Source organism: Schistocerca nitens, chromosome 2, assembly GCF_023898315.1.
Source record: "Schistocerca nitens isolate TAMUIC-IGC-003100 chromosome 2, iqSchNite1.1, whole genome shotgun sequence".
Classification (NCBI taxonomy): Eukaryota; Metazoa; Arthropoda; class Insecta; order Orthoptera; family Acrididae; genus Schistocerca; species Schistocerca nitens.
The window spans coordinates 137,768,505-137,796,340 of NC_064615.1; the positions used below are offsets into that span (position 1 = coordinate 137,768,505).

At 45.6% G+C, this 27,836-nt stretch overlaps 1 protein-coding gene across 5 annotated transcripts in view; it reads left to right on the plus strand.

Moving 5' to 3' along the window:
* The window catches only part of LOC126235831 (phospholipid transfer protein C2CD2L), a 624,312-nt gene that overhangs the window by 359,405 nt on the left and 237,071 nt on the right, over positions 1–27,836 (plus strand). For all 5 annotated transcript variants that reach the window (XM_049944685.1, XM_049944683.1, XM_049944684.1 and 2 more), the window contains exon 2: positions 9,853–9,948. In XM_049944685.1, the coding sequence (XP_049800642.1) occupies positions 9,853–9,948 (96 nt within the window). The remainder of the gene's footprint in view (positions 1–9,852; positions 9,949–27,836) is intronic.

The following is a 27,836-nucleotide window of genomic DNA, read 5'->3' on the forward strand; positions in this document are numbered from 1 at the left end:
TGTCAGGAAGAGAGAAAACAGTGTGAAATTTCAAAGTCGAAAATGTGTCCTCTCCAGCAACTGGGTTTTCCTCAAACTGTATGGGGTGCAACAAAGCTCAACATGCAGTCATTGACTTACAAATCCCGCGGTCTGTTCAGCAGTGCTGCGGGGTGGTGTGTCAAACTGGAGAGACAAGGTTATTAAAAGGTTCTCTATTTCCTCTATCCAGATTATTCTACAACAGTGTATTCAGCATCAGGTTTACACTGACGAGGCAAAACATTACAACCACAGGCTACCGCGAGATTGAATGCCTCCTTGTAGCGTTGCGAGCGTATGCTGCATTAGAGAAAATATGTAAGTAGAGCAGTGACTAATGGGGAATCGCTCTAGGGATGATACGTGCCACAAATGGGGAAATCCACTGATTTAAGCGACTTTGACCAAGGACACACGCTATACCCGACGACCGGCAACGAGCATTTCGAAAACAGCGAAGATGGTCGGCTGTTCGCGTGCTACTGTTATGAGCACCTGTGGAAAATGGTTCAAGGACAGAGGAAGACCGCACTGCAGTTCCTTCTCTAAATCCTCGCACAAACGAAAAATTGCTGATATCGAAATAAGTGTCAAAGTAATAGAAAAGCAACTGAAAGCACTCAACAGAGGAAAGTCCACTGGACCTGACGGGATACCAATTCGATTCTACACAGAGTACGCGAAAGAACTTGGCCCCCTATTAACAGCCGTGTACCGCCAGTCTCTAGAAGAACGGAAGGTTCCAAATGATTGGAAAAGAGCACAGGTAGTCCCAGTCTTCAAGAAGGGTCGTCGAGCAGATGCGCAAAACTGTATCTCTGACATCGATCTGTTGTAGAAATTTAGAACATATTTTTTGCTCGCGTATCATGTCATTTCTGGAAACCCAGAATCTACTCTGTAGGAATCAACATGGATTCCGGAAACAGCGATCGTGTGAAACCCAACTCGCTTTATTTGTTCATGAGACCCAGGAAATATTAGATACAGGCTCCCAGGTAGATGCCATTTTCCTTGACTTCCGGAACGCGTTCGAGTTCCGCACTGTCGCCTGATAAACAAAGTAAGAGCCTAAAGAATATCAGACCAGCTGTGTGGCTGGATTGAAGAGTTGTTAGCAAACATTACACAGCATGTTGTTCTCAATGGAGAGACGTCTACAGACGTTAAAGTAACCTCTGGCGTGTCACAAGGGAGTGTTATGGGACCATTGCTTTTCACAATATATATAAATGACCTAGTAGATAGTGTCGGAAGTTCCATGCGGTTTTTCGCGGATGATGCTGTAGTATACACAGAAGTTGCAGCATTAGCAAATTGCAGCGAAATGCAGGAAGATCTGCAGCGGATAGGCACTTGGTGCAGGGAGTGGCAACTGACCCTTAACATAGACAGATGTAATGTATTGCGAATACATAGAAAGAAGAATCCTTTATTGTATGATTATATGATAGCGGAACAAACACTGGTAGCAGTTACTTCTGTAAAATATCTGGGAGTATGCGTACGGAAGGATTTGAAGTGGAATGATCACATAAAATTAATTGTTGGTAAGGCGGGTGCCAGGTTTAGATTCATTGGGAGAGTCCTTAGAAAATGTAGTCCATCAACAAAACACTCGTTCGACCCATACTTGAGTATTGCTCATCAGTGTGGGATCCGTACCAGGTCGGGTTGACAGAGGAGATACAGAAGATCCAAATAAGAGCGGCGCGTTTCGTCACAGGGTTATTTGGTAACCGTGATAGCGTTACGGAGATGTTTAGCAAACCCAAGTGGCAGACTCTGCAAGAGAGGCGCTCTGCATCGCGGTGTAGCTCGCTGTCCAGGTTCCGAGAGGGTGCGTTTCTGGATGAGGTATCGACTATTTTGCTTCTCCCTACTTACACCTCCAGAGGAGATCACGAATGTAAAATTAGAGAGATTCGAGCGCGCACGGAGGCTTTCCGGCAGTCGTTCTTCCCGCGAGCCATACGCGACTGGAACAGGATAGGGAGGTAATGACAGTGGCACGTAAAGTGCCCTCCGCTACACACCGTTGGGTGGATTGCGGAGTATAAATGTAGATGTATATGTAGAACAACGAGTAAGCGACAATTTGTTGGACGTCACGTCTCACACGCAACATCGAGGCCGGAGGCTTGCCCGCTCTGTAAATCAGGGGAGGTGGCGATCTGCGGCAGATCTGACAGCAGAGTACAATGATGGTTCAAGCACAGTTGTTTCAGAGCACACGGTTCAACGCACTTTTTAAGCAATGGGCTCCACATTAGACCCGTTCCCATGTTGAGCCAACGACATCGTGAATTACGACTCAAGTGGGCGTGAAATCATCGAGAATGGATAGTGGATCAATGGGAACTTGTGTCTTGATGTGATTAATCACTTTTATTGTTACATCTGGACGATGGGCTGATCCGGATTCACCATCATCCAGGCAAACGGCAGCGCGAAACATGTGCCACCTCGCGGATATTTGTGAGTGGTGGCAGGTGTTTGCTTTGGGAAACATTCACCTAGCCTTCTATGGGACCTATGGTGGTAATCAAAGGCCACCATGACAGTTGTGAACATTATCGCGGACCATTTGTATCCCTTGGTGCCTGAAATCATCCATGATGACATCTTCCATCAGGATAACTCACCATGTTACAGTAGAGTCAGAATCGTACTTTTATGGTTTGAGGGGCATGATGGTGAACTCACGTTGATATCTTGGCCTCCAAATGAGAAATTGCGTGACCTGTGCGTAGACCTCTGGCGCCATATACCGCCGGAAACCTATAAAAGACTTGTCGAATACATGCCATGAAGAATCGTTGCTGTATTGCGTTCCAAATATGGACCAGTACGTCATAAAGCAAGTGGTCATTAATTTTCGATCATCACTGCATAACGGTTACTGCATAATTGCGAGGAACAGAATATGAATTTAACAGGAGGCATGGAATGAATTAATCTGAGCCTTACATGAATGTCGACAGAATAATCTATTTTTTAAAAAAGAAAATAAAAGCACTTAGGTTTTTCAGTATCAGGTACAGTTATTACCACTTATATGATTAAATCCATACACTGCATAAAAGTTCTCATTGTTACATTGTATAAACCGTATTTTTCCAAATACAGCGATTGAAACTTGCTGGGTTTTTTTTTACCGTAATGAAGATAATGGTGAGTTTTTGATCGGAAAAGTAAATTAACAATAGAAAACGAGTAAACGATATATCAGTTTACACGACAGTAACTATATGTCTCCATTTTTGATAATTTCAGAAAGCTATGATTATCTTCCTAATGGTTCTTACTATTAATTACCACCAAATATCTTTATACTCGTGAAATATCATGTATGATAGTGTCCATTACCAAAAATAGTTTTATTCTGAAGTGAAGTAATGACACACTACAGTATGCGGTTTTCACATAGGCCTACAACAGAAAATCAATGGAAATTAAAAAAAGCACAATCCTGTAGAAGGAATCCCACAATGCAACAAACCACAACGCGCTTATCCTTTACGATATGGATCATGTGGTAAAATTAACATTTCTGCTGGTATCCATTGTACGTTTATTGAGTTTTCTAGTAAATGTTATGAGATTACGGCGTTGGTTGGAAGATTACGTCCAGCCCATGTTTTCATGAACACAAAAAAATGGTTCAAATGGCTCTGAGCACTATGGGACTCAACTGCTGAGGTCATTAGTCCCCTAGAACTTAGAACTAGTTAAACCTAACTAACCTAAGGACATCACAAACATCCATGCCCGAGGCAGGATTCGAACCTGCGACCGTAGCGGTCTTGCGGTTCCAGACTGCAGCGCCTTTAACCGCACGGCCACTTCGGCCGGCTCATGAACACATTATGAAGCACCAAGTATTGGGCGCCAGATACAATATCCTTAACACAACATTGGTGGTATCATGACTGTGCGAACCGATACTCGTAGCAACACATTGAAGTTTCTTAACGAAGAAAATTTGCGAGGAACAGCAGTTAGTTCTTAATTCTTCACGTGACTAATAACTGTAGAGTAGACTGATATTTAAAGTACCTGAGAACTTGTGACAAACTTACGGCTGCAACATCTGATGAATATTAATGTATCATGACTGGTCTGTGAGTAACCCAGAGGACAAAAGTAATGTGGACATGCAGGAACGAGATTACCGATAAATTTGACGTCAAAATGGGGGACCACGAAGAAAAGGTGAAAGAATTCTGCTGTCCTGGAAGCAAAGTAGTGGATAACGGTCGGAGAATGGAAGAGATAAGAAAATCACAAAAAAAGAGGGCATTGCTCGCCAAAAGAAGTTTCTTTGAGCCAAATACACACATACAATACCATACATGAATTACTGGGAATAAGCGTCTGGAACACATTCAGTAACTTCCGTATCACTAGAGCGAGACGTGCAGGACAAAAACTGGGAGCCGCCCGTTGTGGTCGCACGGTTCTAGGCGCTTCAGTCCGGACCGCGCCGCTGCTACGGTCGCAGGTTCGAATCCTGCCCCGGGCATGGATGTGTGTGATGTCCTTAGGTTTGTTAGGTTTAAGTAGTTCTAAGTCTAGGGGACTGAGGACCTCAGATGTTAAGACCCATAGTGCTTAGAGCCATTTTTTTTTAACTGGTGGCGGGAGTACGGAGATTGGAAGATACACAACAACCAGTCGAGGTAGCTTGGTGTAGCTGCTACTCCGAAATGAAGGGGTTGGCACAGGAGAGGAACTAGTGGCGGGCCGCATCAAATCAATCATAAGATTAATAGGGGAAACAAATTAACTTGTCTTTCATTCTGGCACTCCTGGTACACACAACATTGCGATGTATTAATTTAAAAAAATAGTAGCCTAGAACATGAAGGATTGTTGGTCGCGTGCGTGGGTAGATTTTTTGCTCGAGATTTCTGAGTAGGAACTCGCACGATTAAACCCTGTAAATGACGAAATATTTTATCCAGCATAACAATGAAATACACGGTAGTCTGAAATATTAATTAATAAAACTGCTCAATTTATTGTGTATTTCTAAGTTCACCATAAGTTATGGGGTGGTAAATATTCATACCAATAAATCAACGACTGTAAAATCTGTGATCAAAAAGTTTGAAAAGGCTGCGGGATATTAGCAATATCAGCTTCTGCTAGTAAACATATGCCCTCAGGAGGAAGATATTTTCCAAAGGACTGGGTTTCTCAACCAACTTTAGATCATGCATATTAATCCAGATTATCAGCCACTACAGTAGCATAGTCAGTTTCATGACTGTCATGAAATACTTTTCTTAAGGCATTGGCAAACGGAATACACTATATGCTGTATTTGAACTAGAAGTTTCACCCACTCGTCCACTGGACACTGTGTTGCCCAGACTACAATCAGTTACTGTAGGAGACTTCAAAACTAGAGAAATAGTAGCTACATCATCTGCACCAGACTCCCTCCCCTTCAAATTCTGAATCTTCTGCGTGCTCTTTTGTAACCTCTTCCCACCAGTTCCTCACACGATCAGCCAGAACCTCTGCCATGGAACCATAAAATGATTCCTATAGATGGAAAATAAATGTTCATGGATTTCAGTACGATCCCCGTGACCATAAAAACCAATCAAACATGAGTAAATAGTATACCTATTGCATTCAAATGTGTGCTTAAACTGTTTTTGCCGTGTCGCATATTTTCAGTAATCATCTTACATATGCAATGTCAGCGGAAAAAAATGGTTCAAATGGCTCTGAGCACTATGGGACTTAACATCTATGGTCATCAGTCCCCTAGAACTTAGAACTACTTAAACCTAACTAACCTAAGGACAGCACACAACACCCAGTCATCACGAGGCAGAGAAAATCCCTGACCCCGCCGGGAATCGAACCCGGGACCCCGTGCTCGGGAAGCGAGAACGCTACCGCGAGACCACGAGCTGCGGACTGTCAGCGGAAATAACTTATATTATCTGCAATGGTCATTCTCCATTAAATGAAGTACACTCCTGGAAATTGAAATAAGAACACCGTGAATTCATTGTCCCAGGAAGGGGAAACTTTATTGACACATTCCTGGGGTCAGATACATCACATGATCACACTGACAGAACCACAGGCATATAGACACAGGCAACAGAGCATGCACAATGTCGGCACTAGTACAGTGTATATCCACCTTCCGCAGCAATGCAGGCTGCTATTCTCCCATGGAGACGATCGTAGAAATGCTGGATGTAGTCCTGTGGAACGGCTTGCCATGCCATTTCCACCTGGCGCCTCAGTTGGACCAGCGTTCGTGCTGGACGTGCAGACCGCGTGAGACGACGCTTCATCCAGTCCCAAACATGCTCAATGGGGGACAGATCCGGAGATCTTGCTGGCCACGGTAGTTGACTTACAGCTTCTAGAGCACGTTGGGTGGCACGGGATACATGCGGACGTGCATTGTCCTGTTGGAACAGCAAGTTCCCTTGCCGGTCTAGGAATGGTAGAACGATGGGTTCGATGACGGTTTGGATGTACCGTGCACTATTCAGTGTCCCCTCGACGATCACCAGTGGTGTACGGCCAGTGTAGGAGATCGCTCCCCACACCATGATGCCGGGTGTTGGCCCTGTGTGCCTCGGTCGTATGCAGTCCTGATTGTGGCGCTCACCTGCACGGCGCCAAACACGCATACGACCATCATTGGCACCAAGGCAGAAGCGACTCTCATCGCTGAAGACGACACGTCTCCATTCGTCCCTCCATTCACGCCTGTCGCGACACCACTGGAGGCGGGCTGCACGATGTTGGGGCGTGAGCGGAAGACGGCCTAACGGTGTGCGGGACCGTAGCCCAGCTTCATGGAGACGGTTGCGAATGGTCCTCGCCGATACCCCAGGAGCAACAGTGTCCCTAATTTGCTGGGAAGTGGCGGTGCGGTCCCCTACGGCACTGCGTAGGATCCTACGGTCTTGGCGTGCATCCGTGCGTCGCTGCGGTCCGGTCCCAGGTCGACGGGCACGTGCACCTTCCGCCGACCACTGGCGACAACATCGATGTACTGTGGAGACCTCACGCCCCACGTGTTGAGCAATTCGGCGGTACGTCCACCCGGCCTCCCGCATGCCCACTATACGCCCTCGCTCAAAGTCCGTCAACTGCACATACGGTTCACGTCCACGCTGTCGCGGCATGCTACCAGTGTTAAAGACTGCGATGGAGCTCCGTATGCCACGGCAAACTGGCTGACACTGACGGCGGCGGTGCACAAATGCTGCGCAGCTAGCGCCATTCGACGGCCAACACCGCGGTTCCTGGTGTGTCCGCTGTGCCGTGCGTGTGATCATTGCTTGTACAGCCCTCTCGCAGTGTCCGGAGCAAGTATGGTGGGTCTGACACACCGGTGTCAATGTGTTCTTTTTCCATTTCCAGGAGTGTATTTAACAGCATTTAATCAGTAAAAATGGATATAAAATGGAACATAATGCACGCCAGTCTGTTTTTTACATATTCGGCGCCGAATAAAACTACTGTAAATACGTTTATTTACGATTCCCGTATTTATTTTATACTTTATAATTTAGGAAATATGACTGCGAATTGAACTTACCATCGTTTACATCAGAAGGTGTCAGAAGAGTAGATTCATGTGTGACGAACGGTAGCTGAACACACAACGAGCTGTAAAGACGGTTGCCTCAAACGCCATCGGTAAATATTCATACCTCTACTCGCTTGTCTGAGGATATGTCTGTCGACTTAAAAAAATAAAAATGATGTTCATACTTATTATAGAGGCTGTTGTGAATGTATTAATACCAATACAATCGATTCTTTGTAGTAAATAAACTAATAAACAGCATTTAAGACCAGTGATATATACTCTAAGGAATAGCAAATTTTGGCGACCGATGGATGAATGTGTGACGCTGCAGCGCAATTTCACCGCGCATCTTGCGAGGACTGTAAACAGGGGGTTTGTCGATACCAGGGCATGTCTTTGCGAATTTCATTACCTGAACTCAGTTGGGTAGTAACTATTCCTCGCAAGCAGGCGCGTGAGTAGTATAGGCAGATGTCTGCATAAGAGAGGTCACGTCTTTGGGCTCAAATAAGCCTGTTGGAGTAATCGGCGAGGCGCTCCACGTCTGAACAAAAGCAATGCCACTATTCTACGATTTTGGCAGGACTAGATGAATCAAGGCCGAACACAGCGTCCAGAAGGAAGTGGTCTACCTAGAGAGATGACAGAAAGTGAGCACCGAGCAATCGTCAGAGAGGCACTCAGAGGCCAGGATTCACATTACCAGGTGTACCGGTATTAAATGAGCGTATTTTTTGTGAAAATGAAACACTAATTTTGAATTGAAAAGTAAAAATATTATATTCAAAATACTGATCATTGCTTTCTATACCTTTTGACGACCTTTCTGGCAATTTGTTGGCACCACGCCAATAGAAATGTTCGTCTTTTGAAGTAAACCAATCAGACACTCAATTTTCGACTTCTTCGTAGGAATCGAAGTGTTCCTCAGCCAATGCGAGTCCCATTCATGAAAACAAATGGTAGTCGGAAGGGGCCAAGTTTGGTGAATACGGCGGGTGCGGTAACAGCTCCCAGCCAAGTGTTTTGATTGTATACTGAACCAGTTTTGATTTGTGTGCAGGTGCATTGTCGCATAAAAAAACTACTTTGCCATGTCTTCTGGCCCATTCTGGTCTTTTTCGATCAATGCATAGTTCAAATTGATCATTTGTTGCCTGTAGCGATTAGTATTCACAGTTTCACCGGGTTTTAGAAGCTCATGATACACCACACCTTTCTGATCCCACCAAACACAGAGCATTGTCTTCTTGCCGAATCGATCTGGTTTTGCAGTCGATGTTGATGGTTGTCCCGGATTAACCCATGATTTTTCCCGTTTAGGATTCTTAAAGTAAATCCATTTTTCATCGCCAGTAACAATTCGATGCAAAATTGATTTTCTTTCATGTCTTTGATGCAAAAATTAGATAAATGGCTTTTCGGTTTTCCATCTGTCTTTCATTCAATTCATGTGGCACCCATTTTCCACACTTTTGGATCTTTCCCATAGCTTTCAAACGGTCAGAAATTGTTTGTTGTGCAAGATTTAGCATTGCTGCCATTTGCTTCTGACTCAAAGTATCATCTTCCTCCAATATTGGCGTCTTCGATCTTTTTTGGTGGTCTTCCACGTTCTTCATTTCTTACATCAAAATCAATATTTCTGAACCGTTGAAACCATCTTTTGGAGCATTACCGGCAGGGGCCTCCAACCAGCTCGAGAGTTTGACGATTTCACACGCCGATGGGGCAGAATTTGGCACGATATCCCTATATCCCTCAGCACGACATCCAACAAGTCTATCAGTCAACGCCAAGTCGAATCGAATAACTGCTTACGTAAGAGGCAGACCAAAGCGTTATTGACATGATCAATTTGTGAAACTCTTTCTCATGAAAAAACCACCCAATTTTTCTGAAGCAGTAGTCGTTTGTTTGTCTGTCTGTACATGTACATCACATCTACCGCTTTGCGTCCCACTCGGATAATTTCTTTATGGTGTGGTTTTTTTATATGTTTTTACCAGAGTCACTTAAAGGGTTAAGGCGATACATAGAACTGTAACTTGGTTGAAACTCAAAGAGACGCAGAAGTAAACCCCGAATATGGCAGAACGTCCAACGAGTGAAGAGCCATCAAAGTTTTCCCGAACCTCCATATTTCAAAAACGTTAAAAATAATTAAAGAAAAAGCTTATTAGATGCTGAGCTCCGCCGAGCGCCAGAGTGGCCGTGTAGTGAAGGGGCGGCCTGCCTTTGTGTTTCAGCACGGCGTGGGCGTCGAGTTCGTGCGCATCCTGCCCGAGACGCACGCGCCGACGCTGGCCAACGTCTTCTGCGAGTGCGACTCCAAGGACGACGTGGTGAGTAGTCGGCTCTGGCCGCGGTGTCTGCCGCTGCCGCCCCGTGTGACTCACGCCATATTACGGTAGTCGCCGGTGGCCAACTTAAATGTAGAGCGGCTGCAGCTGTTCTCATTATTCCTTGCACCCAAACTGTTCTAAGGCACTTGATTAATCCTCTCTCAGAATGTAATCAAAAATTCATCATTTGGATTTGCAGCTCCTTTTGTTTACCGTGTTTGCACTTAAAATTGTTGGACGTAAGGTCCGCCAGTTATACAAAACACCGTTTTTTCCGAGTTCACAAACATGTTTCAGAACCTCTGTGCCATCATCAGTGGGCTTCTGTTTTATTTAATGTGTAATGTGAACGTTTTACTAAATGATTAAAAAATTATGGAAATATTTAGTTCAAACAGTTCGTTTCTTTTTGTTTGGTTACAGATGACAAACTACCTGTAATAAATAACACACAAGTGGTCCTGAAAAACCATGCAAACCGAGTGTAAAAATATTAACAAAAAGAAACGAATTGTTGCTTGAACTAAATATTTCCATAATTTTGTAATTGTTGTTGTTGTGGTCTTCAGTCCAGAGACTGGTTTGATGCAGCTCTCCATGCTACTCTATCCTGAGCAAGCTTCTTCATCTCCCAGTACCTACTGCAACCTACATCCTTATGAATCTGTTTAGTGTATTCATCTCTTGGTCCCCCTCTACGATTTTTACCATCCACGCTGCCCTCATATACTAAATTGGTGATCCCTTGATGCCTCAGAAAATGCCCTACCAACCGATCCCTTCTTCTAGTCAAGCTCTGCCACAAATTTCTCTTCTCTCCAGTTCTATTCAGTACCTCCTCATTAGTTATGTGATCTACCCATCTAATCTTCAGCATTCTTCTGTAGCACCACATTTCGAAAGCTTCTATTCTCTTCTTGTCCAAACTATTTATCGTCGACGTTTCACTTCCTTACATAGCTACACTGCATACAAATACTTTCAGAAACGACTTCCTGACACTTAAATCTATACTCGATGTCAACGAATTTCTCTTCTTCAGAAACACTTTCCTTGCCATTGCCAGTCTACATTTTATATCCTCACTACTTCGACCATCATCAGTTAATTTGCTCCCCAAATAGCAAAACTCATTTACTACTTTAAGCTACAGTCGCAGGTTCGAATCCTGCCTCGGGCATGGATGTGTGTGATGTCCTTAGTTTAGTTAGGTTTAAGTAGTTCTATGTTGTAGGGGACTGATGACCTCAGATGTTAAGTCCCATGGTGCTCAGAGCCATTTTGAACTCCTTCAAGCATCTCATTTCCTAATCTAATTCCCGCAGCATCACACAATTTAATTCGACTACATTCCATTATCCTCGTTTTGCTTTTGTAAAAATGTTCGCATTACAGATTAAATAAAACGTAAGCCTACTGATGACGGCACAGAGGTGCTGAAACATGTTCGGGAACAGGAGCAGAAACATGTTCGGGAACTTAGAAAAAACGGTGTTTTGTATAATTTTCGGACCTTACATAATCAAATCTTTTTTTTATTTTTTATTGCTGCGCTGACAAAATGATTGCAGTAGATTTCGACGACAAACACTCAACCCAGAAACCTCTCAAAAAGACTTTTATACCACCTTCATTACTAGCATAGCTTTCTTTTGGTGAAATGATAATATTTTCGGCCTTCAAGTGTAATTACACAGAACTACAGAATTAAAGGATCACTTTTTCGGTACCCCGAAATTCCCACACAATGCGACGTTTAAGTTTGAAATTTGGCTCGAAGACGTGTACAGCCTTCCTCTATAATGGTGCCCTGCGACGTCGCCATCGTTCTCGACGACGCTTCGGACATCAAGGTGTCGGCACATGCAAAAAGAAAAAAAGGCCAGAGCTCACAAGTTTATTTGTGACGGGTAAGGTGGATTAATGACGTCACATTGGCACCAAACTTCACCATGATTGTGCTCAATGCCACCGTGGACGCGTCACACGATGGAAGCCAGAACCGCGACGCCCAGCGTTGGAATCGCACGGTTTCTTTTTATGAATGGTCGAGGAAAACATTCCACGCACATTGTTGCTTAGAATCGGCATGAAAATGCCGCAGGGGTCGGCATAAAGGTCGCCAATGAAACCACCCCTTGACTCCCACACATTTCGCGATCGAAAACGACAGCAGTGTGATGAACAAGAACCTTTGACACTGTTGACACCCTCGGGTGTTTCAGTCCTTCTCTAAGGAGATTGAGGGGCAGCGTTCCTATCGAACGTGGAAATTTGGAAATTTGTGGTAAGTTCCTGTGGGTCCAAACTTCTGAGATCATCGGTCACTAGGCTTACACACTACTTAATCTAATTTAAACTAAATTGCGCTAGGGACAACACACACCCCCATGCGCGAGGCAGGACTCGAATCTCCAATGGGGGTAGCCGTGTGAACCGTGGCAAGGCACCCAAGACCACGCGGCTACCTCGCGCAGCCTATCGAACGTTATCGCATCCATTTGGAGCGCAGTGCGACTGCAACTTTTGCTCTCGTGTACCAGATGGAAACAGTAGGGACCATTCAAAACCATTCGACGACATTTGAACCTGGTCCGAAGCAGCAAAGGGTGTTTTTGCTTTGTCAGCGCTCTTATTTTGTATCCTCCTGTTGGGTGATCACAGGAGGGGGGTTGGGGGGGGAGGGGAGGGGAGGAGGGATGCGACACTGACACGTGAATGAATAAAACAACAAAACTTCCCTCAGTCTGGCAAAGCCCTCAGTGGCACCCACTCATCTTTATTGAAAATCTCGAAAGTGTACCTGTACAGACAGAACACGTGACGTAGTCCTAGGCGCTTGCAGGCGGGCAACCCCTTCAACACTCTCCAATTCCAGATGGCCTACTGTCAGCGGCGAAAGAGCAGCAGTGTATCCTGGGACTTCGTCACGGTTTCTCTGTGTACAGGCACATTTTTAAGGTGCTCAACAAAGGCAGGTGGGTGATACTGAGGTTTTTGCCGAACCCTCGCCCCTCCTCCGTGATCACCCCCACAAGAAGACGCGAGATACGGGCGCTGAAAAAGCGTAAGGACCCTTTGCTGCTTCGGATCATGTTCAACGTTCGTCGAATGGTGCTGAACGGTCCTTAGTGGTCCCAACCTGTACACGAGGGTAAAAACTACAGACGCACTGTGCTCCAAAAGGGGTGCGATCACATTAGATAGGGACGCAGCCCCACAACGTCGTTAAAGAAAGGTTGAAAGGTCCGAGGATGTCAGCAGTGTCAAACGTTGTTGAGGAAGTATATCTGTTGCTCATCGCGCTATGAACTCTCTTTTCGACTGCGAAATGTGTGGGAAGGGGTGGTTTCATTGATGCCCTATTTACCACGGCCTGCAGACTTTCCGTGCCAATTCTGAGCGGCGGCGAGTCTGGGATGTTTTTCTCGGTCACTCATAAGAAAATAGAATGATTTCAACGCTGTGCGTCGCGGTTCTAACCTCCGTCGCAGAGGCGCCAAAGAAGGTTTGAAATGTAGGTAAGAGAGGGTGTGATGACCTTCCGATCGTGTGAGACGTCCACGATGGCGTCGGGCAGAACTGCGGGGAAGTCTGGCGCCTGTGTGACATCATTATCCATTCTTACACCTCACATGAACTTCTGAGCTGTGGCCTCTTGTTTTTGCGTATGTCGACATCTTGCTGTTTGTAGCATCGTCGAAGCACCAGAGAGAAGTTGCTGGGGTCCACGTTTTTGCGGGATTACAGGCTAAGGTTGAACGCAGCTTTGAGACAAATTTCAAATTTAAGCGCTGCAGTGGGTGGGAATTGCGGGATTTCGAAAAAAAATGATCCTTCAACTCTGTGTCGCAGTGTATTACGATATTTATTTTCCGATATTGGCCAGTTTCAGCTTGTATGCTATTTTCAAGTTGTAGAATTACATGAAATGTTGAGAAACAATCAGAATGGGTTGAACACCAGAGTGCTTTACTAGGCATGGTGCTATGCCTTACTCCGTTGGACTGGAACCGCGCGACTGCTGCGGTCGCAGGTTCGAATCCTGCTTCGGGCATGGATGTGTGTGATGTCCTTAGATTAGTTAGGTTTAAGCAGTTCTAAGTTCTAGGGGACTGATGACCACCGATGTTAAGTCCCATAGTGCTCAGAGCCATTTGAACTCCGTTGGACAGTTGAACTGACTAAATCAAGCAGTTATAGAAGAATCTACAGTTTAACGTGCACTCTGAACCACGGTGCGACTCTGCAGTTGCACAACAAACATAGCCCTAGGTGAAAGAAGCGATAACTGAAAGATAAAAATCCTAGGAGTGACCAGGGGACCTTTTATCTGCAGTCTGGCACTTCACCACTGACCCAACGAGCCACAATGGTAAAGAAAAAATAGTAAGTAATTAAAAATCATAAAATTCTCACAATAAGAAGTGACAGTTACAGCAGTATACGGAATTAGAAAACTTTACTTGACTGCCGTTACAATTTTACAGAGGTAGGCAGTGACAGTCGTGGTGTTGACACGAATTAGAGTAGCGTCTTAACGTGGACTCGGTTGCTGGTATTATCATTTGTTGGGCGACGGCGGAAGCTACGGCGGCTCGGCTCATTTTTATGACAGTGGACTCGAACTTGGCTCTGTCTCGTTTCACCTATTATCTTAAATGTTTCTGTGCTGAGTGTTCGCAGTACTACTTATCGTAAGTTATATGCTGGTGGCCGGGTCGTTGGGTGGCTTGCTAGGTTTTGGTCATGTACCTGGAATCTGTTTTACTGGCTCACTGTACATATGAAACCGCCACAGCACGTAATTTTATTTTTTATTTGGCGTTTTTCTTTTGTCAACGTTTTATGAAAATACTGTCTGTTTCTCGCAGCTACTGCTTGAAAGTGGCGTAACACTGGAATCAGGCTACTAGTGGAAAACAAATAATTGTTACAGTCAAAAATGGAAAATAAATTATGTCTGCCTGCGGTACCTGCCTGAAAAAGTAATTGTGTTATTTTGCTCGGAAAGCTCCTTTTCAGTAGCCTTGTCGAAGTAAATCGCCACGTTCTGTCACCCGTGTAATGAAGACAAAAATAAATTTGCACTTTAAGGGTGAGGTCAGCACGCATGAAAGGGTCATTTCTAGCCGAGACCGTGCACACATTTTCACTGTAATGCAAGCAGCATTGTCAACACAGGAAGCTGTCCGCTGTTTGCCGCACACCATAGCGATGTAATTAAACTACTATTGTGGAACACAAAACATTGACTATCTTCCTCGTAATTATCGCCAGTGGTTTACACCACCAGCTGATTGATACTACCTACAAAGCATGGCTCTTAAATACCTCGAGGAGAGTACAACAGGACTGGACTCGTCCTTTTTGAAGGCAAGAGGGAAGACCGTATCAGGTTAGACATTACGCGACCGTCTACAAGCGACCAATTTAACAGACAGGTGTCCATTACGATCAACAGTAGTAAACTCCCACTCCTCTTCTACGAAAGTGATTCGAAAAGATGAGTCAGGGAACACCTGGAACAGAAACTGTATCACGGTAGTCGAGTTCTCATCACCGAAGAGTGAAGAGTTTGTCTTCTGACACCTAATCTTTGTAGAAACGTGTGGTCGTGACCAAGTTCCAATCTATGTCTTAGGCACGCAATCCAACGTGATCAGCAGGGAATTGGGTTTGTCAGGTTTTGGTCTGGTATCATCTATAGGTGTCGCATGCCTCTCATCACTGCTCAGGAATTTCAATCTATACCTTGCAAACAAATAAAAAATAAATTACGAAACTTTATTTGTTCAGGATGACAGTTAAAAGATTGCAGGGGTTGGGCAAAAATATGGAAATACCACGAGAAATGAGTGATTGAAAATAAATGCAGATAACAGGTTCTGCTGTTGTATTTGACCACGAACGGTACCTGTGTAATGTCCTCAATACTCTGCAAGTGTCAATCGTGGTCAGAACAGTGAGCTGTGTAGTTATGAATGCGTCATGTGGGAGCCAAGCCACTTCGAACGTGGACAATTGTTGGTGGTAGGTGCTTCCATAACAAAAGAAGTCGAAGTGATTGGTGTTTGAAGAGCCGTTGTTATAGAAGATTTATACCGCATACAGAGAAAGCAGGAAAACATCATCGCCGGACGGGGTGGCCGAGCGGTTCTAGGCGCTACAGTCTGGACCCGCGCGACCGCTACGGTCGCAGGTTCGAATCCTGCCTCGGGCATGGATGTGTGTGATGTCCTTAGGTTAGTTGCGTTTAAGTAGTTCTAAGTTCTAGAGGACTGATGACCACAGATGTTAAGTCCCATAGTGCTCAGAGCCATTTGAACCATTTCTCATCACCGTCGAGGGTAATTATACGGCTGTTGCAGTACCGGTACACAGTCCTCTGACCTCCGATCTATAGTCCAGCCCTAAGTCAAAATTTAGGTGATAGATTCGTCTTTCAAGACGAGCCCGCCTCGTGAACACTTTGCTCCAGTAGGCAGGAATCAACCGCATGGAGTACCTTGAGGCATCTGTTGACATCAACCCGATTGAGCTTGCTTTGGACCAGTTGAGACTTGCTACGTCCTCACAGAAATCTTCCACGAGCAAAGGATTACCTTAGTAGCGCAGCCGCGGGAGTATAGGATAGGCTTGAGCGTCAACGCCGCCTACTGTCAGGCACCGGCGCCTACAATTTAGACGCTCTGTAGCATCATTTGAAGACGATTCCAGACACGGGTTCCTATCCCCGATTTGTTCCTCAACATACCCTCTACAGCCTCTCGAAGTTTGTCGTAACATTTCTGGGAAACCCTGTATATTAAAAAATGAACAGTAAATACCGCGTGGTTATAATTAAAGTGCAGCTACTCTCGTGAGTTCAGTGTGGGCTGTAATTATCATATGGCAGCGAAGCTTGGTAGATATGCTAATGCAGTAATGCGGAGCCGATTTATGCTGGAAAAATGAGTTCCAATATTGGCCACCAGTTGCAGATTTGGCGCTGTACAGCATCTCGTCGACGTCTCCGATGCTCGTACTGAAAAAAAAATCTGTAAGCGGCAGCTAATAATAAAATTGACATTATGCTTTTATCACTTCTTCGTGCAACCAGCGACCTTCTGTGCAGACGTCATTTGTCTCTCATTTTTGATGTCTCTACCTGAACGGCTTTGACAGCCGGTAGTTTGCTCAAAGAGGGTTGGTTCGTTGATTCGGAGGAGGCGACCAAACAGCGAGGTCATCAGTCCCATCGGATTAGGGAACGAAGTCGGCCGAGTCCTTTCAAAGGAACCATCCCGGCGTTTGCCTGAAGCGGTTTAGGGGAATCACAGAAAACCTAAATCAGGGTAGCCAGACGCGAGTTCGAGCCGTCGTGTGCTAACCACTGCGCCACCTCGCTCGGTCAAAGAACGAGTGACAGCGATTGATCGCTTATGGACTGCCGCTGCCTGTCGGTTTGACGAGTACAGACCAGTGGCCGGAATTACGATCCACGTCACGTCAAGGGCGCCGGGAGAAGGCCGTTCACACAAAGGCGGCTCCACACTCACTGCTGCCGCACGCTATTGTTAATTAAGAGTGCGCTCTGGAAAAAGCTGCATCCGTCACACGCGCACTACATCACTGTCCCTTGATCGCTCTGCGGCGCACTTCACACAGTTGCAAGGCTGATGTCGTCAGGAGTTTACTTCCCACGCAGTTTTTGTATCCAGGCACAGAAGCTCAAAGACATAGACATAGACAGATAGCCCGACAGACGGACAAAGAGAAAGAAAGAAAGAACGGAAGGAAGATCCACGTCCTGAGAACCTGCACTGGCCCCTTACTTCGCTTTCATATATCGCGAATCTCTCGCCCAGCGCAAAGTCCCAAGCGACTGGAAAAAAGCGCAGGTGACTCCTGTATGTAAGAAGTGTAAAAGAACAGACCAGCAAAATTACTGATCAATATCCTTAACATCGGTTTGCTGTAGAATTCATGAACATATTCCCAGACCGGCCGGTGTGGCCGTGCGGTTCTAGGCGCTTGAGTCTGGAACCGCGTGACCGCTACGGTCGCAGGTTCGAATCCTGCCTCGGGCATGGATGTGTGTGATGTCCTTAGGTTAGTTAGGTTTAAGTAGTTCTAAGTCTAGGGGACTGATGACCACAGATGTTAAGTCCCATAGTGCTCAGAGCCATCTGAACCATATTCCCAGTTTGAATACAATAAATTTTCTTGAGACGGAAATGCTTCTGTCCACGAATCAGCACGGTTTTGTGCGAAACTCAGCTTGTCATTTTCTCACGTAATAGCTGAGTACCATAGATGTGGGGCAACAGACAGATTCAATATTTCTAAATTTTCGAAAAGTATTTGACACCGCGTCCCACTGCAGAAGGTAATAGCATACTGTATCGGTTCCAAGGTATGTGAATGGCTCGAAGACTTCTTAAGTAACAGTACACAGAACTTTGTCCTCGACGGCGAATGTTCATCAGAGACAAAGGTAACGTCAGGAGTGCCCCTGGGAAGCGTGAAAGGATCGCCTCTATTTCCTATGTACATAAATGATCTCGCGGGCACGGTGTGCAGTATTCTGCGACTATTTGCAGTGGTGTACGGGAAGTGTCGTTGTTGAGTGAATGTAGGAGTATACAAGATGATTTAGACAAAAAGGTTCAAATGGCTCTGAGCATTGTGGGACTTAACATCTGTGGTCATCAGTCCCCTAGAACTTAGAACTACTTAAACCTAACTAACCTAAGGACATCACACATATCCATGCCCGAGACAGGATTCGAACCTGCGACCGTAGAGGTCGCGCGGTTCCAGGCTGAAGCGCCTTAGACAAAATTTCTTGTTGGAGTGATTAATGGCAGCTATATGTAAACGTAGAAAAATAAAAGTTAATGGAACGAGAAAAAAAAGAAAAAACATAATGTTCGAATATAAAATTAGTTGTGCGCTGCTTGCCACCGTCATATCGATTAAATATCTAGACGTAACGTTATAGAGCGATATGAAATGGAACTAGCACCTAAGGATTGTAGTAGAGAAGGCGAATGATCGACCTCGCTTTATTGGGAGAATTTTAGAAAAGCGTCGTTAATTTGTAAAGGAGATGACATATAGGTCACTAGTGTGACCCATTGTTGAGTGCTTTTCGAGTGTTTGGGATCCACACCAGGTTGGATTGAAGGAAGACATCGGAGCAATTCAGAGGCGTGCTGCTGAGAAAATTTATAGAACCGGCATTTGAACCCGACTGCAGAACGATTCTATTGCCGCCATGGTACGAGTACATTTCGCGTAAGCACCACTAAGATAAGAGAAATTAGGGCTCGAACGGAGGCATGTAGATAGTTGTTTTTCCCTCGCTATATTCGCGAGAGGACAGGGAAGGAAATGACTAGTAGTGATAAGGGGCACCCTCAGCCATACACCGTACGGTAGCTTGTGAAATATGTATGTAGATGAAGGTGTAGAACTTAAAGGTCATTGTAAATGATGCGCAAGCTTGGCTGTGGAAGCAAACTAGCAGTGCCCAAACAACATAACAGGGTTGGCTTCAAATGAAATCACCGGCAGTCTATACTAGAATTGTCGGATAAGGATTTGAACGCTGTTGTTCGTGAATATGAGTCCAATGTTTTAACAATTTATTGAGGGCGGCAACTTTGTAGACAGAGCAGAAGGATTTATATATGCTCTCTTCTTCTTCCTGGCTTTATCCTGTGTCCTCGTGGTAGTGGTAAAATACTGGAGTAAAGGCTATTGAAAGTGTCGAAAAGTGAAACAATTGCTGTAGAATAATCATACAAAAGAGACCTAATTCACCTGATCTTCCATCTGTTAATGAGAGCAAAAACTTACGATATTACGCTTCTGAAGTTTTGGAAATGATACAGACTCCACTGCAAGCCTTTAGCAGAATTCTCAATCGCTACAGAATTTAGGAAATATGAAATGGCTTAAAATGTGTGGCAAGGAGAACTCTGACGAAACAAGGTTCATTACACAAGTAAACAATTACACCGAAGTACGAAATACTGCACAGTTACAGGAGATACGTAAAATATATACACATCAATCATCCGCCTTTAGCCCAGACACGTGCGTACATTTTTACGCTGAACACAAGGGAGAAATTGTGTAGCTTACACATCCAAACACGAGCTCTCTCGTTTTCATAACAACTGCAAAATAACCACATAAATTACAACGGCTGAAAGTGCGGCTTGGCAACGCAGGGGAATGGGGAAGGGTGGGGGGTGGGGAGGCATTACATAGCGTGCCACATTCTCTCTACACATTACCTCTCTTTTTGGTTGGCAAGCTGCCTTTACTGGTGGCATAGGTAGGAAGGCAGAAAAGCATGCGAGTTGCTGGACAAATGCTTAACATCGTCATAAAACGAGCTACACCCGGACGGAAAATGCGGACTGCGATCTTTTTTGGCACGCAGGTAGATTGTACCACACATACGAAATGATTATTCTTTCAACTTTGAAGGACCAATATTTGTTGTGGTACGCGGCCATAAAACATACGCGTTAGCGTGGCATCGGGGCTCCACGGTCGTGAATACAAGCGTCCAGGCGTGAAGCTGTACACGTCTCAGATGTAGTCCTGTTATGCTCTATTCCATACTGCTTGCAACCGAGTGCGCAGTTCCTGCAGATTGAAGGTGGAAGTGAAGTCCTAATGACAGATTCCAAGGCATTGCACGCATTCTCGATCGGGAAGAGCTCGGGCGATGCGGCTGACAGTGCAGTGCGTCCACCGCTGCGTGCAAGCTCTGGAGGTTGACCCGTGAAACAGGGAATGGCCATGGATGTTGACGAGCGACAGAAGTACTGGTTGTACGACCACCACGTAGCGTGCGGTTGTTATGCAGATTATTAGGAGCACTAACTGTGAACGGCCACCGTATTGCTCCACACACCATCACACCAGCCTCATAGGACGTGTGATGGGTGACCACAAATCGTTACTTGATGGCGGTCTCCGCTGCACCTCCAGACACAGACCTGGTGGTCGTTGCCTCCAGGGCAGAAACGGGACTCATCATGTAAGAAACACTCGCCCTTAATTCATTGAGGATATAGTCGAACGTATCTGTGCTCATCCTCGTATATTCGAAGAATCTGTGTGATGATCTTCGTAACTGATGATATAAATCACGAAGTTCCCCATGAAGATTCCTTCCTTTTTAAATTTCCTGCCTAGCGCTCCTTTATCGCTTTGTTTTCTAAGTAAAGCTAATTTTGTTGTCTTACTCTCGAGCTACACTATTCTACGGTTTGTGGATGCCATTTTATAAAAACAGCTGGTCGGCTGTATTAAACGTCTTGGTAGTGGAATTCGTCGCTCGCACACAGGACATCCGAACATATCGTTCGATGTTGCCGCTTGTAGCTGGTGTGTCGCGTATCCAGTTGTCGGTCGCTTTTGTCGCTTTATGTGGGCACTGCCTAAAGATGACCCGCTGCCAGTCTGCAGGGCCCCATGTTCGTCGTTCCGCGTGGGGAGGGGGGGGGGATGAGGGGGGAGTGGCAGGCGTAATGAAACTGTAGGCGTGCAGTTAGCCCTACATCATGCAACCGCCTCTCACCTGTACTAGCACTTACAGGATGTTGCATAAAAGGCAGCACAACCCGCAGAATGTCCCCTGTTGTTGCCATTGGATCTGTTCACGCGTGGCACCTCATCATGTGTCCTCCCTCCATGTGGTGCATCTCCTACATGCCCATATCCTACATGTAGTGCATTCTTGGCTTCCAATATCTGTACCGAAAACGGACGATGGTGGTGTCCTTACGACTGGTGTGGGAGTAGGATCAGCCAGCCTCCCGGAGCCTTAGGATGCGGCCGCTCAAGAACTCTTCTAGCTGGGCAACCTCAGAATATATCGCAAAGGCATATTGCACGCTCAGGTGATGCTCTAGTGACGCTACCCGCTGTCGCACAGGTCGACATGGCTGTTTGGGGCCATCTCACGTCAAGCAATGGGCACCACGTCAAAGGCCAGCCAGCGTGCCCCGAATATGCGACCGACCGTGCAAAAGTAGCCATTGGCATCGTGTGCAGCATAAACACCTGGTTTACAGTGGATCGGTCGGGTCCTTTTGCGTGCAGCTCTTTTTTTATGACGATCAGTGTCTTTAGGATTATTTGCATGTGAGACCTGAGTGCCTCCCGGCGTATACAATGTTCAGATAACTTATGCGAAAGCAGCCAGGTGACGTCGTCGACAACCGCCGATATATTGACACGAGCACACCCTGTCATTTTCAAGGCATAACTGCTCAATCTAGATATAGTAGGGGTCAGTGAAGTGAAGTGGAAAGAAGACGAGGATTTCTGGTCAGATGAGTATTGGGTATATCAACAGCAGCAGAAACTGGTGTAACAGGAGTAGGATTCGTTATGAATAGGATTCTTATCAGAATCGACAGCAAACAAACACCGACAACTATAGTTCAGGTACACATGCCGACGTCGCAAGCTGAAGATGAGAAGATAGAGAAGGTGTATGAGGATATTGAAAGGGTAAAACAGTATGTAAAGGGGGATGAAAATCTAACAGTCATGGGGACTGGAATGCAGTTGTAGGGGAAGGAGTAGAAGAGAAGGTTACAGGAGAATATGGGCTTGGGACAAGGAATGAGAGAGGAGAAAGACTAATTGAGTTCTGTAACAAGTTTCAGCTAGTAATAACTAATACCCTGTTCAAGAATCGCAACAGGAGCAGCTATGCTTGGAAAAGGCCGGGTAGTGCGCGAAGATTTCAGTTAGATTACATCATGATCAGACAGAGATTCAATCAGATACCGGATTGTAAGGCGTACCCAGGAGCAGATATAGACTCAGATCACAATATAGCAGTGATGAAGAGTAGGCTGAAGTTTAAGTCAGGAAAATCAATATGCAAAGAAGTAAGATACGGAAGTACTAAGGAATGACGAGATACGTTTGAAGTTCTCTAACGCTATAGATACAGCAATAAGGAATAGCGCAGTAGGCAGTACAGTTGAAGAGGAATGGACATCTCTGAAAGGGGCCATCACAGAAGTTGGGAAGGAAAACATATGTACAAAGAAGCTAACTGCGAAGAAACAGAAGAAATACTTCAGTTGATTGATGAAAGGAGGAAGTACAAAAATGTTCCGGGAAACTCAGGAATAGAGAAATACAAGTCGCTGAGGAATGAAATAAATAGGAAGTACAGGAAAGCTAAGACGAAATGGCTGCAGTAAAAATGTGAAGACATAGAAAAAGAAATGATTGTCGGAAGGAGAGACTCGTCATACAGGTAAGTCAAAACAACCTTCGGTGACATTACAAGCAAGGGTGGTAACATTAAGAGTGGAACGGGAATTCCACTGTTAAATGCAGAGGAGAGAGCAGATAGGTGGAAGGAATACACTAAAGCCTCTATGAGGGGGAAGATTTGTCTGATGCGATAGAAGAAGAAACAGGAATCGATTTAGAAGAGATTGGGGATCCAGTATTAGACTCAGAATTTAAAAGAGCTTTGGAGGACTTAAGGTCAAATAAGGCAGAAGGGTTAGATAACATTCCATCGGAATTTCTAAAATCACTGGGGGGGGGGGGGGGGGCGTGGCAACAATACGACTATTCACGTTGGTGTGTAGAATGTATGAGCCTGGCGAAATACCATCTGACTTTTGGAAAAGCATCACCCACATGATTCCGAAGACGGCAAGATCTGACAAGTGCGAGAATTATCGCACAATCAGCTGAACAGCTCATGCATCCAAGTTGCCTACAGGAATAATATACAGAAGAATGGAAAAGAAAATTGAGGATGCGCTAGATGACGATCAGGTTAGCTTCAGGAAAAGTAAAGGCACGAGAGAGGCAATTTTGACGTTGCCTTTAATAATGTAAGCAAGACTAAAGAAAAATCAAGTCACGTTCATAGGATTTGTCGACCTGGAAAAAGCGTTCGACAATGTAAACTGGTGCAAGATCTTCGAAATTTTGTAAAAAGTAGGGGTAAGCTATAGGGAGCGACGGGTCATATACAATATGTACAACAACCAAGAGGGAATAATAAGAGTGGACGATCAAGAACGAAGTGCTCGTATTAAGAAGGGTGTAAGACAAGGCTGTAGCCTTTCGCCCCTACTCTTCAATCTGTACATCGAGGAAGCAATGATGGAAATAAAAGAAAGGTTCAGGAGAGGAATTAAAATTCAAGGTGAAAGGATATCAATGATACGATTCGCTGATGACATTGCTATCCTGAGTGAAAGTGAAGAAGAATTACATGATCTGCTGAACGGAATGAACAGTCTAATGATGAATACACGGTATGGACTGAGAGTAAATTGGGGAAAGACGAAGGTAACGAGAAGTAGTAGAAATGAGAACAGTGAGAAACTTAACATCAGGATTGATGGTCACGAAGTCAATGAAGTTAAGGAATTCTGCTACCTAGGCAGTAAAATAAACAATGATGGACAGAGCAAGGAGGACATTAAAAGCAAACTAGCTATGGCAAAAAAGGCATTCCTGGCGAAGAGAAGTCTACTAATATCAGATATCAGCCTTAATTTGAGGAAGAAATTTCTGAGAATGTACATCTGGAGTACAGCATTGTATGGTAGTGAAACATGGGAAAACCGGAACAGAAAAGAATCGAAGCATTTGAGCTGTGGTGCTACAGACGAATGTTGAAAATTAGGTGGACTGATAAGTTAAGGAATGAGAAGGTTCTACGCAGAATCGAAGAGGAAAGGAATGTGTGGAAAACACTGATAACGAGAAGGGCCAGGATGATAGGACATCTGTTAAGACGTGAGGTAATGACTCCCATGGTACTAGAGGGAGCTGTAGAGGTCAAAACCTGTTGAGGGAGACAGAGGTTGGAATACATCCAGCAAATAATAAAGGACGTATTGGAGTACATCCAGCAAACAATAAAGGACGTAGGTTGCAAGTGCTACTGTGGGATGAAGAGGTTAGCACAGGAGAGGAATTCGTGGAGGGCTGCATCAAACCAGTCAGAAGACTCGGTTTTCTGAGAAACTTCGGGACGATCTCTCCCCCCCCCCTCTCTCTCTCTCTCTCTCTCTCTCTCTCTAGTGCCATCGCAAACGAAAGATGATCGATGTCAGAAGTTATTGGTAGCGAAATTAATAATCAACGGGTGAGGTAGCATAAACTCTGTCCCTCTGTTTTCTGACAAAGGAGAGAGAAGGATTCCATACTGAATTTAAACAAAAAACCATCATATCTACTTATAAGATTCCTTGCTAATTCAATTTCAACGGCTTTCTTAACAACATTATACCAATAGCTGGAAGTATATGCAAGAATCTCCGTATTGTTATATTCCATAGGATGATCGGTGCCAAGACAACGTTCTGCTACGGCGGATTTGCTCGCTGTTGTTGGCGTGTGTGCCGCTTATGCTCAGTACACCGGTCCTCCACAGTCCTGATAGTCCCCAATACATGACACTCTACAACTGCAAGGAATACGGTAAAGGCCGGCCAGAGTGGCCGAGCGGTTCTAGGCGCTACAGTCTGGAACCGCGCGACCGCTACGGTCCCAGGTTCGAATCCGGCCTCGGGCAAGGATGTGTGTGTTGTCCTTAGGTTAGTTAGGTTTAAGTAGTTCTAAGTTCTAGGGGACTGATGACCTTAGAAGTTAAGTCCCATAGTGCTCAGAGCCATTTGAACCATTTTTGAATACGGTAAAGTGCCGGCTCACGCTACCTAAGGTCTTCCTTTACGGAACCAAAAACTACCCTGATCTTAGATGGCGGTCGAAAGAGACACTCGACATCATATTTCCGTAAAATACGACGAATCCTTTATAGCATAATGCCTTGGTACTCTCTTGAGCCCTATAGTAGGTCGGTGTGAGTACCACGGCGGATTTCTAACGTCTATTGTAGGGAATGAGTTTGAATGACTCTGACATTCTAGTAAGTTTTGGTCTCCCTCTTCACTCGTGTTCCTCTGTGTGATTCGTAGTTGTTGATTGAAATTACACTACTGGCCATTAAAATTGCTACACCACGAAGATGACGTGCTACATACGCGAAATTTAACCGACAGGAAGAAGATGCTGTGATATGCAAATGATTAGCTTTTCAGAGCATTCACACAAGGTTGGCGACGGTGGCGACACATACAACGTGCTGACATGAGAAAAGTTTCCAACCGATTCATCATACACAAACAGCAGTTGACCGGCGTTGCCTGGTGAGACGTTGTTGTGATGCCTCGTGTAAGGAGGAGAAATGCGTACCATCACGTTTCCGACTTTGATAAAGGTCAGACTGTAGCCTATCGAGATTGCGGTTTATCGCATCGCGACATTGCTGCTCGCGTTGTTCGATATCCAGTAACTGTTAGCAGAATATGGAATCGGTGGGTTCAGGAGGGTAATACGGAACGCCGTGCTGGATCCCAACGGCCTCGTATCACTAGCAGTCGAGATGACAGGCATCTTATCCGCATGGCTGTAACGGATCGTGCAGCCACGTCTCGATCCCTGAGTCGACAGATGGGGACGTTTGCAAGACAACAACCATCTGCACGAACAGTTCGACGACGTTTGCAGCAGCATGGACTATCAGCTGGGAGACCTTGGCTGCGGTTACCCTTGACGCTGCATCAGAGACAGGAGCGCCTGCGATGGTGTACTCAAAGACGAACTTAGGCGCACGAATGGCTAAACGTAATTTTTTCCGATGAATCCAGGTTCTGTTTACAGCATCATGATGGTCGCATCCGTGTTTGGCGACATCGCACAGTGAACGGACATTGGAAGCGTGTATTCGTCATCGCCATACTGGCGTATCACACAGCGTGATGGTATGGGGTGCCATTGGTTACACGTCTCCGTCACCTCTTGTTCGCATTGACGACACTTTGAACAGTGGACGTTACATTTCACATGTGTTACGACCCGTGGCTCTATCCTTCATTCGATCCCTGCGAAAACCTACATTTCAGCAGGATAATGCACGACCGCATGTTGCAGGTCCTGTGCGGGCCTTTCTGGATACAGGAAACGTTCGACTGCTGCCCTGGTCAGCACATTCTCCAGACCTCTCACCAACTGAAAACGTCTGGTCAATGGTGGCCGAGCAACTGGCTCGTCAAAATACGCCAGTCACTACTCTTGATGAACTGTGGTATAGTGTTGAAGCTGCAAGGGCAGCTGTACCTGTACACGCCATCCGAGCTCTCTTTGACTCAATGCCCAGGCGTATCAAGGCCGTTATTCCGGCCAGAGGTGGTTGTTCTGGGTACTGATTTGTCAGGATCTATGCACCCAAATTGCGTGAAAATGTAATCACATGTCAGTTCTAGTATAATATATTTGTCCAGTGAATACCCGCTTATCATCTGCATTTCTTCTTGGTGTAGCAATTTTAATGGCCAGTAGCGTAGCATCATTATGGTTGCATTGGTAGTTAAAAACTCGCTTCTTTCCAAGTTACGGGGTTAAAAGAAATGTCAAGTCGAATACGGTGCAGCGGGCTAGGAGTCGGACGAGGGAAGAGGAGTTTCGGCAGCTGGTACGTGAGAATCTGGCTCTTCCGCTAGGTGAGGAGCGTCCGAGAGCGCGTCAGCCGGCAGAATGCGGTCTGGCAGAGGGCGACCGCTTGGCTACAGAAATAGGCGGCCGCAGCGGACAGTGGCGAGCAACTGGCTGGTGGCTGGTGGCCGCTGCTGCAGGCGGCCGCGGCGCCGGCACGCCTCGCCCCCGAAATAGCCGGCGCCTGGCACCGCCAGCCCTCCCGGGACGCAGCCGCTGCTCTCACGTGCGCCCCCGCCCCCTGCAGCACGACTCCACAGGGCGGCCGCCCCCGCAGCTTTCGGCCGCTCCGACGTGTGATCAAAAAGTAATAACCCTCTCCAGGTGCC